The sequence below is a fragment of the Mercenaria mercenaria genome, chromosome 15 (genome assembly GCF_021730395.1).
Source record: "Mercenaria mercenaria strain notata chromosome 15, MADL_Memer_1, whole genome shotgun sequence".
NCBI lineage: Eukaryota > Metazoa > Mollusca > Bivalvia > Venerida > Veneridae > Mercenaria > Mercenaria mercenaria.
Genome location: NC_069375.1, coordinates 68775898 through 68791032, shown reverse-complemented (window position 1 = coordinate 68791032; position 15135 = coordinate 68775898). Strand labels below are relative to the sequence as shown.

General features: G+C 36.2%; 1 protein-coding gene across 1 annotated transcript in view; it reads right to left on the bottom strand.

The window, feature by feature from the left end:
• Positions 1 to 5056: 5056 nt before the first annotated feature.
• The window catches only part of LOC123557436 (E3 ubiquitin-protein ligase COP1-like), a 67145-nt gene continuing 57066 nt past the window's right edge, over positions 5057 to 15135 (bottom strand). Inside the window, exons 20-21 of the mRNA XM_045348890.2 lie at positions 11697 to 11741; positions 5057 to 10520 (exon numbers count right to left, since the gene is read on the bottom strand). Coding sequence (XP_045204825.1) covers positions 10503 to 10520; positions 11697 to 11741 — 63 coding nt within the window. The 3' untranslated portion in view covers positions 5057 to 10502. The remainder of the gene's footprint in view (positions 10521 to 11696; positions 11742 to 15135) is intronic.

The window sequence follows — 15135 nt, the reverse complement described above, 5'->3', positions numbered from 1 at the left end:
TCATTGTTTTCTCGTTTAGGGCAAACCCATTATTTTATTTGGGGACCATACGCCTCTTCTCATGGAATTACATGCAAGTGTATCATTGAAGGTTCCATGAATACAATACAATACAATACAATAAGTTTTATATTTATAGTCGGTTCAAAAGCTCTTCAGAGCTTATGTTTTGTAATGTTGTCTTCTTGCCGACTTAAAATAAAACTTATTGTATTGTATATTGTATCGTATATAGCAGTGTGTAAATGACGCCATAAACTGCCTCCATGATCAGCGATTTTCTTATATTTCAAATTGCCATATCTTTTTCAATAATGGTCCGATTTTAACAATTCTTTCAGCGTTATGAAAGGCTTGAGAATGGCTTTCATATGACATTAACTTATTGTCAGGCTTTCCCTGTCCTTTAAAACACCCTTATACCAGGCGAGTTGCAAATATTTGTAACGTCATTAATTTTTGTGGGAAATTAATTTTCAATACCAATAGGCAAGCAAATTCCCTTTCTTTTTCTTGGTAACAGGAAATCAATGAATTCATATCTAAACAAAATAGCCATTTGGATCACATTCACCTTTACCCTGCTAAATTTTTAAAATGGACTGGTCAATCATTCAATTTTGGCAGTACCATTTATTATTCGAATGGGTGTTTACAGCCTACATAGCAAACAGGCACGGACATGCAGGCTGGTCTAGGTCTCCGCTGGCCGCAAAGGCAGAATCACATGCCACCTGCAGGCTAAAGGTTAACTTGGTAATGTTATTTCTGAGCAGACACTTGCTGATAATGACCTGTCATGCATCTAATAGCAGTGCATTTTTATGCCCCACGCATATAGCAGCTGAACTGTCGCCATATGGTTAACCAGATTTTACCATTTTACCTACAGCCCACAATAATGACCCAATCCTCACACTTAAACCTTGTGCGAAGACCTACAAACTTGACCCTCATATGACTTTCACTTTAAAACCTTAACTAACAACGTTTTTGGTCCTACAGCCCACATAAATGACCCAATTTAGTTCATACTCACTCAACAAACTTTGTGGCAAGACTTACAAACTGACCTATAAAAGGTAAAGGTATTGTTTATTATAGTGTCACCCCTATTGAAAGGGTCAGCCAATTTGGCTTACGAGACACCTTTATTGTGCATACCAATTACCTCCCAACTCCTACCACTATGCAAAGCGCCAGGCGGATAGAAGTTGGTAACTATTCATTTAACTAACTCGTGGCTCATGGACCGGCCTTTTCGGAACGAGTCCCATGACAAACATCCCCCGGACAAACGCTCCCAATGGGGTTTGGACCTTCAACCTCTCGATCCCGAGGTGGATGCCTTAACCACTGGGCCACGGTGACCTATATATTGATGACCTTGACCTTCATATGATCTTCACCTTAAAACCTCAAAAACATCTTTGGTCATATATCCTGGGGCGTGATTTTGTCTTTTGAGAACGCAGCTCCTTAAGCAACAGCAGTCACATGACCTTTGCTGCATGTATCAGTCTTGAGCTCCGCATTAAATTTATCCTTGCAGGTTCTAAGAAATTTGTTCAACACATTTATTTCTCTTTCTATTCAGCCAGCCATCCAGGGATATAAATTTGCAAGACACTGAAAAAGTCACTTTTTTACCTCTTATTATCTGTTACGGTTCAATTACATAACAAACTCCATACAAAAAATCTCGTATTTTATTTTTTTATGCATCGTCAATATAATTCAAAATTACTAACAGAAAAATAAATACAATGCTATCTCTAATAAAAACAGCACATGTGTAGTGATGAAATCTTTTAGACACAAACTGAACTTAAAAACATCACTTCAAAATAAACATCTTCACCCAAGTCATCATTCTCTACATGGCAAAATATGCACATCAGACATTCATTCTTTTCTGTCAATTCACTTCAGTGTTTTCAATGAAGATACCAAACTTAGTTTCCAGTTCTGAATAGCTTTTAGTTAAGATAATACTTCTAGAAAGTTTTGCAAGAAGCAGAACAGCTGATTTAACAAGAGCTGTCACAGAAGATAGTGCACTTGGCTATTTTTATGCTCGATAGTAAAATAGGGCACATCTGGGGAAGCTGGCGTTTAATTGGAGAAATTAATGAGGCAAATATTGATGAGAGTCAAATGAATTCAAATACGGTGAAAATCATTTAACATTCGTGGGGGACTAATTTTCATGGATTCTGTGGTTGAGTCAATCCACAAAATTTAATCCAAACGAACAAGTAAAATTCCCATTTATTTTATGTTCAAAGTTGAAATACACAAATTCATATCCCCACGAAATTGCTGTTTTGACCAAAACAATGAAATTTCCTGCTCACAAAATTAAATGAGTTTACAGTAATAACCGAGACAGAGTGAAAGCATATCGACATGAACCAAGTATAAAAAGGAATATAATTCATGAAATATTTCAGAAGCAGTAATGAACCACGTGTCATTCTCTGTGGCAAATAGGAAGGAACAACTATTTTAAATTTGAATCAAATCCATCTAGTAATAATGGAGATAGAGCAAAAGTGCATCACAACTTTAACTCAGAAGTAAAAAGGGGACATAATTAATGATTAATGAAATACTGGTGCAAGAGTTATAGCCCTTCTGTCAAATGATGCGGGTGATGATGTGGAATAAGTTTTTCAAATTTGAATCAAATCTATTTAGTACTTACAGAAATTAGTACTGACAGAGGTAGAGTGAAAATGCAACAAAACTTTAAACCTAAAATTCTTAGTAAAAAGGGGGGATAATTTATGAAATATTTTTGCAAATGCTATGGCACTTGTCTCCCATGAGGGTGATGATGAGGAATAACCTTTTATAAGTTTGAAGTTAACAGAGATAAAGTGAAAATGCATCAAAACTTTAACCCAGGTGTGGACATGAAGCTCTCCAATGCATGTACCTGGTATAGAGCAAAATTTATTTCCTAAATAGTAGAACTATTTCAGTTCAGGGCATTTCAGATCAAAAAGTGTACAAAAGATTTTACCATTTCTTAAACATTTTCCTGATAGACATATTATAATGAAAAACAAACTGGCTTACTTTGATTGTCCAAACATCGCAACGATAGTTACTGTTTATCATCTGGTAATCCTATGAGTGCTATAAATTAGTCAATGAAATCTATACAAATTATTGGTTCCTGTATTGTTATTTGCAGAGCTCAAGGCTGGGACTGACCTCATCTTTGGAAAGTGTTGAACATTAGCTAACACCTATATATACTGCTACAATCGTTAACTATCTTAACAATATCATCACAAGTATGACTGACATAAATGATAAACATGCACAATAATTAGAAATTTTCTATTACCTGACCCAAAGTACAATGTTAGAATTATGAAATTTACTACAAAATAAGACCAACTACTTTCCTTTTTTTCTAAGCATGCCAATTTCAACCAGCACCTAATGAAAACAATTTAATTTTCAACTGTCAATTTTCAACCTTATTTCATGTAATGTCAGATATCTTACATTCATGCCTAGTTACATCAATATCCCACCATGCATGAAGGTAAAAATGCTCCAGACAAGCTTCAATTTGACCTCCAACTGTGACCTTGACCTTTGAGATAGGAACATGGGGTTTGTACATGACACTCCTTCTCATTGAGGTAAATACTCATGCCAAATATAAACAAATTTGGTCCATGCATGTCAAAGTTATGGTCGGGACAAACTTCAATTTGCCCTTTGACCTCCAACTGTGACCTTGACCTTTGAGATAGGAACATGCCGTTAGTGCCTGATAAACGTCTCACTGAGGTTAACATTCATGCCAAATATAAATAAGATTGGTCCATTCATGTCAAGGTTATGGTCCGGACAAAATCGGACGGAAGCACGCATGCACATACACCGACCCGCCAAAAGTGACAACTATATCGAGCTCACCGCAAGCGGGCTCGTCAATAAATGATGGTGTCTACTTGGAGGAGTGAATGCAATGCCAAACTTTACAGTGCTGCCTCAATGGAATATCTGTCCATAGAATGGTGTGTCATAACAAGCCGCTCAATGAAATTATATCAACACTAGACTGACCGGTCCTAGTACTATCCACTTTAAGCTGAGCGGCAAGCAAGGAAGCTACCAGTATCATTTTTCACATCTTTGGTACGACACGACCAGGAGGCAAACAGAGACCCACTACATTCGAAGCGGGCCCTCAATCACTAGAATTCCTAGACAGTTATAACTGTGACATCACAACTATATGTGCCGGTTAAATTTAAGGACATTGCCATTTTAAAAAGTTTCAGAACAGGATTGGCTTTGGTAATCACAGTGCTGCAGACGTACACTTTTCTCTCAAATCTCTCATCACATTTGCTAGTTCAAATTTGGAAAACAACACAAAGAATCAAAAACACTAAAAAGACTAGAAAAGCAATACATTAACATATGTAATAGATATGCATAGTTGTGTAAATGGTTTAATCATTTTCTCTGGCTTTCTAAATTAATTAAATGAATCCTCAGATTAAATGGTTACTTTAAGGTAGTTCTGCATGTTTGATAAACCGGAAGTAATGGCATAACATCACTTATCTGGAAAACGTAGAATAAAGCCTGGATTCGGCATACGGAATTGAACATCATTTTACGAATTTATGGCAACAGGTTAGTGAATTTACTACAACAGCAATGTTACTATCTGTCTAAAGTTAAAATACGAAAGTAAAACATCTGATACATTAAATAATTCCAAAAAATGTCTTAAAAATGCTAGAAATGCGCGCATCTCCTTAATTGTCGGCAAATACCTCAAAAACAAGCACACAGTCTGGCACACCTTATTTCGCCATATTATAGGCCGTATCTTTATTTACGACTGAGAGAAGTGGCCGTATCTTTATTTAGGACTTAGAGAAGTTCCATAAAAATCTACATTGTAGAAAAAATTCTGATCATAAACATTTTATCAAAATGGGTGATTTTCGGATAGACTCCTATTGCGAGGCTAAAATTTTGAAAATGCGAGGCTAAAATTTTGAAAATCAGCGTAGCAAAAATTTCTAAGTGTATTCAAAAGTTTTGAAAAATCAGGGCTGAATCAAAATCTACATTGTAGCAAAAATTTTGATATGAAGGTGCAGAACTACCTTAATCAAAAATATTTCTATCTCAGAATTTCCTCAATCACACATATAATTTGGGAATGCTTTTTGTGTTCCAATGCAACAGGACTTCTTTCAGGCTGGTATGAAGATACATAACCAAACTAAAAAAATACAAAACAAGAGTATGGAAAACAGTCTCATAGTATAGCCTTGCCATTGGTTAATTTCAAAACTGTGCAACCAATCAGATATGAGAGTTTTGAAATTGGTTCCCAAAGTTCAGTTTTGTAATGAAGGAGCCTGGTTTAAGTATGATGATTTGTATATATCAATAAAACTCCCATCAAATTGAATGCATTTTAACCTTTAGCCTGCTAGTTGCAAGCGATTCTGCCTTTGCGGCCAGTGCAGACCAAAATCAGCCTGCACATCCATGGTCTGCACTATTCGCTGTTCAGTCAGTAAATTTGATGTGAGCACCCCTTTGAATAATAAGTGGTACTGCCCTAATTGAATGATGGACCAGTAAAATTTAGAAATTTAGCAGGCTAAAGGTTGATTAAAAGTTGTCTAGCAGTTTAAAAAAAGAGCCATTTTTACAGTCAGAATGAAAATAACAGCAAAATGATCAAGCCAGATCACAAAAAATGGTACAAATAATATAACAGAGTGGCAGACTGTCACACAATACGCTTCGCATCGAATTTGGTCTAATTCAAGGGCCATAATCCACGAGTGCCTGGGGCAATTTGGCTGATTATCAAACTTGGCCGAGATATTTTGCCCACAAATATTGTCATCAAGTTTGATGAAGATCGGATAAGAACTCTTTAACTTAGTGGGCGGACAAGGCTAAATTTGCAGTTTTTCAAGTAACTCAATGGCCATAACTCAGAGTGCCTGGAGGGATTTTGCTGGATATAGAACTTGGCCGAGATATTATGCCTATAAACATTGTCACAAAGTTTGTTAAAGATCAGATGAAAACTTTGACTTAGAGGGCAGACAAGGCTGAAATTGCAGATTTTGAGTATTTCAAGGGCAATAACTCAAGAGTGCCTGCATACATGTCAAGTTCCCAGGACAATTTTCCGGGAGATATCAGTTGAAAATCCAGGAGTTTTATCGACCGCTATTTTTTAGGAAATTTTAGGTCAAACATGAAACTGTAAAACATATTAGATCTAAACCATATCCTTTCTGACCTGATTAATTGATTTGAGCAATGGTTTCAGGGGTTGTAATTTGCATTTTATCCTTATCATGCTGGACACTATTAATTCTGCCTTTGCAACCAGTGCAGATCATGATCAGCCTGCATATACCTGAAGTCTGATCATGATCTGCACTGTATGCCATTCAGTCAGTCACCTCTTTTAACAGTTAATGGTACTGTCCAAATTGAAAGATGGGCAAGTTCATTATTGAATTTAGCAGGGCAAGTGTTTAAACATTTTTTTCAAAAAAGTATTGATTTAAATTTATTCAATTATTATCTTTTAATAAGCAGAGGAGAATAGTATCCAGTGAATAATCTGCAGTCTTTTTGACATTCCTAGAATTTTAGCCCACGAGCAGTAGCTAAAATAGATTGGAAATTAACCTATTTCACCATTTTGACTTTATATAGTTTTAAAAAATTAGAGTTAGCATTTTTACTCAATAAAAATGAAAATAAAAATATAAAATCATAGCTGTTAAAAATGTTTAACCTATTTTCAAGTTGTTGATACTTCTGCCATTGGTGGTAATGATTCACATCACTCCAATTTATCTACTCGATTTCAAACGTATTCAAATCTTTTCCCATCTAAAATTTCCATATCATGACATTATGTAAACTCGCCAATTAACACAATCTAAAAATAGCCCATACATACACCTGTCTACTGATGTCATCAGAGCCTGACCTTGTTAAACTTTTATTGATAGAGTGATAAATTACATCAGCCACAGTGTGTAATTAGTGATTTAATATTTGATGCTTGGAATTTTGGCCACTGGAATGTAAAAACTGTCTGGCTAAGGCTGGCATCTGTCCAAAATTACACTAAAGGTATGTTTATTATGGAGAAATGATTTTGAGGGAGATATTTAAGTTTTCCGTATGTCCGGGAAATTGGGTCTGAATCCGGGAAACTCCCGGATTATCCGGGAAACTTGACATGTATGTGCCTGGAGCGATTTTGCTTGTTATTGAACTTGACCGAGATATTATGCCCATAAACACTGTCACCAACTTTGGTGAAGATCAGATGAAAACTGTTTGACTTAGAGAGCAGATATGCTTTTGGACGCTGACCGCCCGCCTGCCCACCACAGGTGTTCACATAATACGCCCCACTCTTTCAGAGATGGGCGTATAAAAAGGTAACATCACTATTTTTCTGTACATTTTTTGTGCCAATATACGTAACAAAATATTATTTTAACAAACAATATTTTCTGCCAGGTCATTGTTTAAATAGACATTTTAATAAAAGATTACTACATCCTGTAACTTGGTGTAAATGTCGTGTGTATTAAATATACTGGTACTTCATTCAGTTTCAAACAGTTTCAACAGTGCCAACATTCATAGTTTGCTGACAATGACCAGGTAGCAGAGGCCAAAACTGAAACTTTATGGTTTGATCACAATCAGAAATTTATATTACTTTACTGAGATTAAATAACAGCATTTATAGAAACTAGATTTTGATGAAGGGCAAAACTGTGAAATTTCCATGCAAATTTTACAACTGAAAGTACTGAAAACATACATTACTATAGTATGATTTGAACAATGTTTATGCCTTTCTAAGAACAGCAAAAATGTCCTAGCTAGAACACTGGGAAGTATCACAGTATATGTATGGTTTCACTGAAAATTTATCTAGACAAGAGCTGTCGGAGGACAGCAACGCTCGACTATTTAACAGCCTTGTCGCTTGAATGAATAAGAAAGTCGAAAAAGGGGCATAATTTAGTAAAAAAGTAAAATAGGGTTATGGAACCTGCATAGTGCTTATCAGCTCATGACAGTGGACAAGTGTATGAAGTTTCAATCCATTCCCATTAGTGGGTACTGAGATACCAGCTTACATATAAGAATTTAACCCAAAAACTCCTAAGTTGAAAAAGGGGCATAATTTTGTAAAATGCAAAGTTGAGTTATTGACCCTTTGCACTGCACGTCATATCATGAAAGTGAACTAGTGTGTGAAGTTTCAATCCTTTCCCATTAGTGGATACTGAGATACCAGCTTACATACAAAAACTTAACCAAAAATTTCTATGTTGAAAAAGGGGCATAATTTTGTAAAAAATCAAAATAAAGTTATGGGACCTGCTTTGTGCATGTCAGATCATGACAGTGAACAAGTGTGTGAAGTTTCAATCCATTCCCATTAGTGAGTACTGAGATACCAGCTTACATACAAAACCTTAACCAAAAAATTCTAAGTCGAAAAAGGGGCATAATTTTGTAAAAAAGCAAAATAGAGTTATGAAACCTGTGCAATGTAAGTCAGTTTATCACAGTAAATAAGTGTGTGAAGTTTCAATCCATTCCCACAAGTGGTTACTGAGATACAAGTTTACATACAAAACCTTAACCAAAAATTTCTAAGTCAAAAAAGGGGCATAATTTTGTAAAAAAGCAAAACAGAGTTATGGAACCTGTGCAATGTAAGTCAGTTTATCACAGTGAATAAGTGTGTGAAGTTTCAATCCATTCCCACAAGTGGTTGCTGAGATACCAGCTTACATACAAAAACTTAACCAAATCGGGACGCGGACGCGGACGCGGACGCCGACGCATGGGCGAGTCCAATAGCTCTACTATTCTATGAATAGTCGAGCTAATAAAAACATATGATTAATTAAAATACCTGATGCTCTATATAAATTATAATGTATCATTTTGAACAATTACAGACCGTCTCTTGCTTAATTTTATCAACCCTGCCTGATGATGTAACAGTTTTACCTGTTGCCCTCTATGACAAACTGTTTCATGTGCAACAGAGATATGTACAGCAACACCATATCCATGTCTTATCAAGAGATATAACAACCAACATTGCATTAAGAGTTTGGTTCATCAACAGCTGCCACACATACGTTCCTTTAAATCTACCATTCCATGAATTTTTTCTATAAATTAGTTTGGCAGTATTTCAAGGAACAGTCGAGACTTTTTCCCTTTGGTATAAATGTCATCATTATAAGAATAATTGCTTTTATTTTTTATTTTATTTTGTTTGATTTAACGTCGCACCGACACATGATTGGTCATATGGCGACTTCCAGCTTTAATGGTGGAGGAAGACCCCAGGTGCCCCTCCGTGCATTATTTCATCACGAGCGGGCACCTGGGTAGAACCACCGACCTTCCGTAAGCCAGCTGGATGGCTTCCTCACATGAAGAATTCAACGCCCCGAGTGAGGCTCGAACCCACATCGATGAGGGGCAAGTGATTTGAAGTCAGCGACCTTAACCACTCGGCCACGGAGGCCCCCTACTTGCTTTTAAGGCTTGTGTTAAGACAGTTAGGTAGAGCCTCCTTACTGATTAAAAAGTTACTCTGGAGCTGGACAGTCCTATCTGCACTCTGCATGAACAATCAGTGAAAGATTCTTGCATTGATTCTATAGTATATATTTTATACATAGCACTTCAATGACTGTCTTAGATTTTCAGTGCAATAAGACATGTTTAACGACTGTTTTAGACGTGAATTTCTAATGCAAAAGTTTTTTCAGTGGTACATGTTGTATTTTTCAGTCTATATTTCTAAATGGATGCCTTACCTATACCAGAAAAAAATTCATTACAATTTATGTATAGTATGAATTTTCAGAGAAATCCAAGTCTGTCTATAAAGAGCAAATTTTCAGTGACATTCCAGAGACGTCTGAAGTATTTTTTTCCTCTCAGTCTCTCAAGATATCATATTTCATTGTTTATTCCTCAAATTCATAAAAGTAGCAGCCTGGTCCATGTCTTCTATAAATAGATCTTCAAAATGTCTAAAAATATCTGGTTTTGAGCAGTTCAAGGTGAATGCCATTTGCTGATTTACTGTTTCTAATGAACATATAGCCAACATGAATACAAAATTTCTAAATATAGCTGGCTTCCAATGACAACCTCAGATTAAGGTCACTATAAATAGATCAGTGGATTCCCTCCCAGCATTGAAGGTCATCTACTGTTGATGTTAAGTTTATTCCTCTGCGTGAAAACAGGGGAAAAAGTCCTGGAGCTATATATTATAGCTTATTTGTTCGGGATATCCCAGTATTGCATGTTCTATAAATAGTTGGTATCCCTGGTCTATAAATAGCTGGTATCCCTGGTAACAAGGTCAAGAGGTAGTGTTGAGGTCATTGATTTATCACTGCAACTCACACAAGCTCCAATACCTAAAATAAATATATTTGAATTTACTCTCAAGATCAGTAAGTATGAAATATGGCAGTAAATTTGTACAAGTGTAAAAGTCATCACTGAATTGCATTTTGAAGTGAAGCGATCTTAAAAGGGTTTCCTTGTGCAAAATGTTAGCTACACATTTTTAACCATGACACAGAAAAATTTCTGAAATTCAAACAGAAATGATATTTTTAATAACTTTTCATGTTAAGTATCATTCTCAGTGCTTTTTCATCACCTTGGAATGCCATCAACACCAATACAATTGAGAAAATGTTCTTTGAGACTGTCTAGATTGGGAAAAACTGCAAGTTACCATAATTCTTATGAACATATTTCGTGTGTGTAACATATGCCAATATGGGATAGCATTTTAATAATTTTTACACAATAAAAGTAGCAAAACTATTGTACCACAAAAGGAGTTAAAAACCATTTGCTAATTTTGATACGCAAACTTTTTTGCTTTGGGACTGCCATCTTTGACTAGATGCAGCTTTATATGGGGGAAAAAGCCCTGATTCTGACATAAAACCCCATTCCAGAGTTCCAATTAATCTCTTCTGACATAGCTGTATTTCAGTACTTTAAAGGACAATGTATGTCTCATGATGTGCCAATTTAAATTTATCTTTATCCTAAATCTGTTCACACCCTTTCCAAGTGTATTTCCATTAAAAAGTATCCACCATTAACCTAAACTGTATTCCAGGATTCCTAATGTACACAGTAAGTAACTGACAACTTGCAGATTTAAATCTGTTCGGTGGTGGAACAGAAAAAAATCTTTAACAGATTGTAAGCGAATTATCACAGAGAACACACCGGTGCACCTTGGCAAAAACATTTTGTCCGCCCCTTAGCTATTGCTCTATCTTCACAGCTAACCAGGCAGTCTAATCAAAAAGTAACCAATAATTTTAGATACTTTGAAATCATTTAATTTCGTGCGCATAAAATTTCATGGTTTAATCTGAACAGATAATTTGTAGGTATATAATAATTCAAGTCCGTTTATACGGATAAAATAAATTGAAATTTTACCCATTTGTTGGGATTTAATTTGGTGGATTTAGGTTACCATAAAATCCATGAAAATTATTCCTTCACCAATATTAACAACTACACATTAAAGGAAAAGTAAAAACTTTAACAACATTCTATACCTTCACTGTTCCTTGACTATTTGCTGCAACTACCACATTTGATCCCTGAAGAAGACAAATTTTATGTTTACATGTTATAGTTTCAACAATTATAAAGATAAACTGTATACATCTGAAGTTTTAATTACTTCTAAGACTGACTGTATACATGTGAAGAACGAATGCCTTTAAAGACCGACTATCAGATTAAAAGAAACAAGTGAATGAAGTATTGCCATGCAATACAAAGTCCCCTACTGGAAGGCACCTAATTTTCTCTACTGCAGTATAACATAATGAACTGATATCTGTCAATGATGTATAAACAATATTGTACTACATATACAATATGTTATAACAACACACTTGGATTACAAGAGATCACAGAGTGATCTTGGCGCCCACCAATGTGCCATTTTCGAGTGTTCCAAATTTCAAGACTTACTGACTAGCTCAAGGTCAAATTTCATTTCCGTACACAACACTGTGCATGTGGTCCAAATTCGAAAGCTGTAGCTTGAGAAATGTGAAAGTAGGTCACTAGATCAATCTTAAGGTCAAAGTTTAATTTGGTAAACAAACTATGCAAGTGGTCCAAATTTGAAGGCTTAGCTTGAGAAATGTGTAAGTAGGTCACTAGGTCAAAATCAAGGGTCAAATTTCACTTCAGAACACAAATCTATGCATGTGGTCCAAATCTGAAGCCTGTACCTTCAAAAATGTGAAAGTAGGTCACCAGGTCAATGTCAAGGTCAAAGTTTGTTTCGGTACACAATCCTATGCATGTGGTCTAAATTTGAAGCCTGTAGCTACAGAAATGTGAAAGTAGGTCACTAGGTCAATCTTAAGGTCAAAGTTCATTTCAGTACACAAAACTATGCATGTGGTCCGAATTTGAAGGCTGTAGCTTGAGAAATGTGAAAGTAGGTCACTAGGTCAAAATCAAGGTCAAATTTTATTTCAGAATACAGAACTATGCATGTGATCCAAATTTGAAGCTTGTACCTTCAAAAATGTGTAAGTAGGTCACTAGGTCAATGTAAAGGTCAAAGTTTGTTTCGGTACATAAAACCATGTATGTGGTCCAAATTTGAAGGCTGTAGCTTGAGAAATGATAAAGTAGGTCATGGGTCAAAATCAAGGTCAAATTTCATTTCGGAACACAAAACTATCCATGTGGTTCAAATTTGAAGGACTGTACTTCAAAAATGTGAAAGTAGGTCACTAGGTCAAAATCAATGTCAAATTTCATTTTGAAACACGGAACTATGATATGGTCCAAATTTGATACCTGTACCTTCAAAAATGTGAAAGTAGGTCACTAGGTCAAAATCAAGGTCAAAGTTTTTTCAAGTGCACAAACTATGCATGTGGTCCAAATTTGAAGGCTGTAGCTACAGAAATGTGGAAGTAGGTCACTAGGTCAAAATCAAGGTCAACTCATGTCAAGGTCATCTTGCCACTCAAAAATATAAGTCCAAATTTGAATGTTGTAGTTACTGACAAGAAGATTTTAAAAGCTTTTTTCCTATATAAGTCTATATGAACCATGTGACCCCCGGGGCGGGTCCATATTTGACCCTAGGGGGATAATTCGAACAAACTTGGTAGAGAATCACTAGATGATGCTACATTACAAGTATCAAAGCCCTAGGCTTTGTGGTTTGGACAAGAAGATTTTCAAAGTTTTTCCCTATATAAGTCTATGTAAACCATATGACCCCAGGGTGGGGCCATATTTGACCCTAGGGTATAATTTGAATAATCTTAGTTGAAGACCACTAGATGATGTCACATACAAAATATCAAAGCCCTGGCCCTGTAGTTTTGGACAAGAGGTTTTTCAAAGTTTTTCCCTATACAAGTCTATATAAACCATGTGACCCCCAGGGCGGGGCCATATTTGACCCCAGAGAATAATTGATCATCTTAGCTAGAGGACCACTAGATAATGCTCATACCAAATATCAAAGCCCTAGGCTCTGTGGTTTGGAGAAGAAGGTTTTCAAAGTTTTTCCCTATATAAATCTATGTAAATTATAGAAATAAACAAAGGGCCATAACTCACTCATAAATTGTTGAACCAGTCTGATTTTCAGGGGGACACAACTAGGGTACCAATACATCATTCTGACAAAGTTTGGCCAAAATCCCCCCAGTAGTTTTTGAGGAGATGCGATAACGAGAAATTGTTAACGGACGGACGGACGGACGGAATGACGGACGGACGGACCACGGACGCAGAGTGATTTTAATAGCCCACCATCATCAGATGGTGGGCTAAAAATGTGCATATATAAAAACCCACAGCTGTTTTCATATTGAATTTTTTTGGCTGATTATAAAAATGTTATCATGTAAGTTATTTATAGTAACAAAAAAGGGAAATTAATCTTAAAAAAAAAAAAAAAAAAAACTATTAATGAAGTCCACAAGCCCTTTTCCAGGAGAGTTTAGGTCAAAATACCCAAAAAATTTGGAGGGAAACATGCATGCGGGTCCCCACAAAAAATGTGGTTAAATTTTTCTACCCCCAAAAAAAAAAGTTAAAATAAAATTATTTAGTAAAAAAAAAGGGGAGAAATTCTAAAAAAAGGGTGTATGGGGGGTGAACATTTGGTCCAAGTTACATCAAAACCCCCATGCGAAGAAAAAATTTTCCTAAAAAGTTTTTTTGAATTTGACCTTGACCCAAAATAGACCTTGCCTTTAGCCCTAGTTCTTGGAAGACATGTTGTTCATCGGGGAATATTTTGCCAATGTATCTAATCCTGCTTTGATGACAAAGTTAACCGGAAAAAGGGAAAAAAAATCCTCTTGACTTTGATCTCAAAGTGTGCCCTTGCCTTTAAGCTAGGGTACTGGGTTTTGCCATGACAGTCGTTCCCCCAGGGAAACATTTATGCCAAGAAAATATTTTTAACCCCTTTTGATGGAGACAGATTCTGGATCGGACGGGGAAAAAACCCCTTATTGCCCTTTGACCTCAATTTGTGCCCTTGACCTTTAGCTAAGGTCGGGGTTTTGGCAGGCGTGGTCTATCAGGGGAAACTTTTGGGCCCAAAAATATTAAAATCTTTCAGGAGGGCAGGTTATGGACGGGACAGGAAAAAAACTCTTTCCCTTTGCCCCCCAATTGTGACCTTGCCCTCTGAGCTGGGGTCGGGTTTGCCATGGACACGTCGTCTCATCATGGGGAACACTGTGCTAATGATATTAAAATCCCTTTGAATGTCAGAGTTTTTGGAGGCACGAAACGACCCCTTTAGCTATGTTAAAATTTTACTGTAAGTGTGACCTTGACCCTTTTAAACAGGGGTTGAAAGTGTGCATGACACATGTTTTTATGAGGTACATTTTTGACAAGTAATATTAAAAACCCCTTTATAGATGGGGAGTTAGGAGGGGAAGAAAAACCTTGTTGCCTTTGACTCAATTGTGACCTTGACCCTTTAATCAG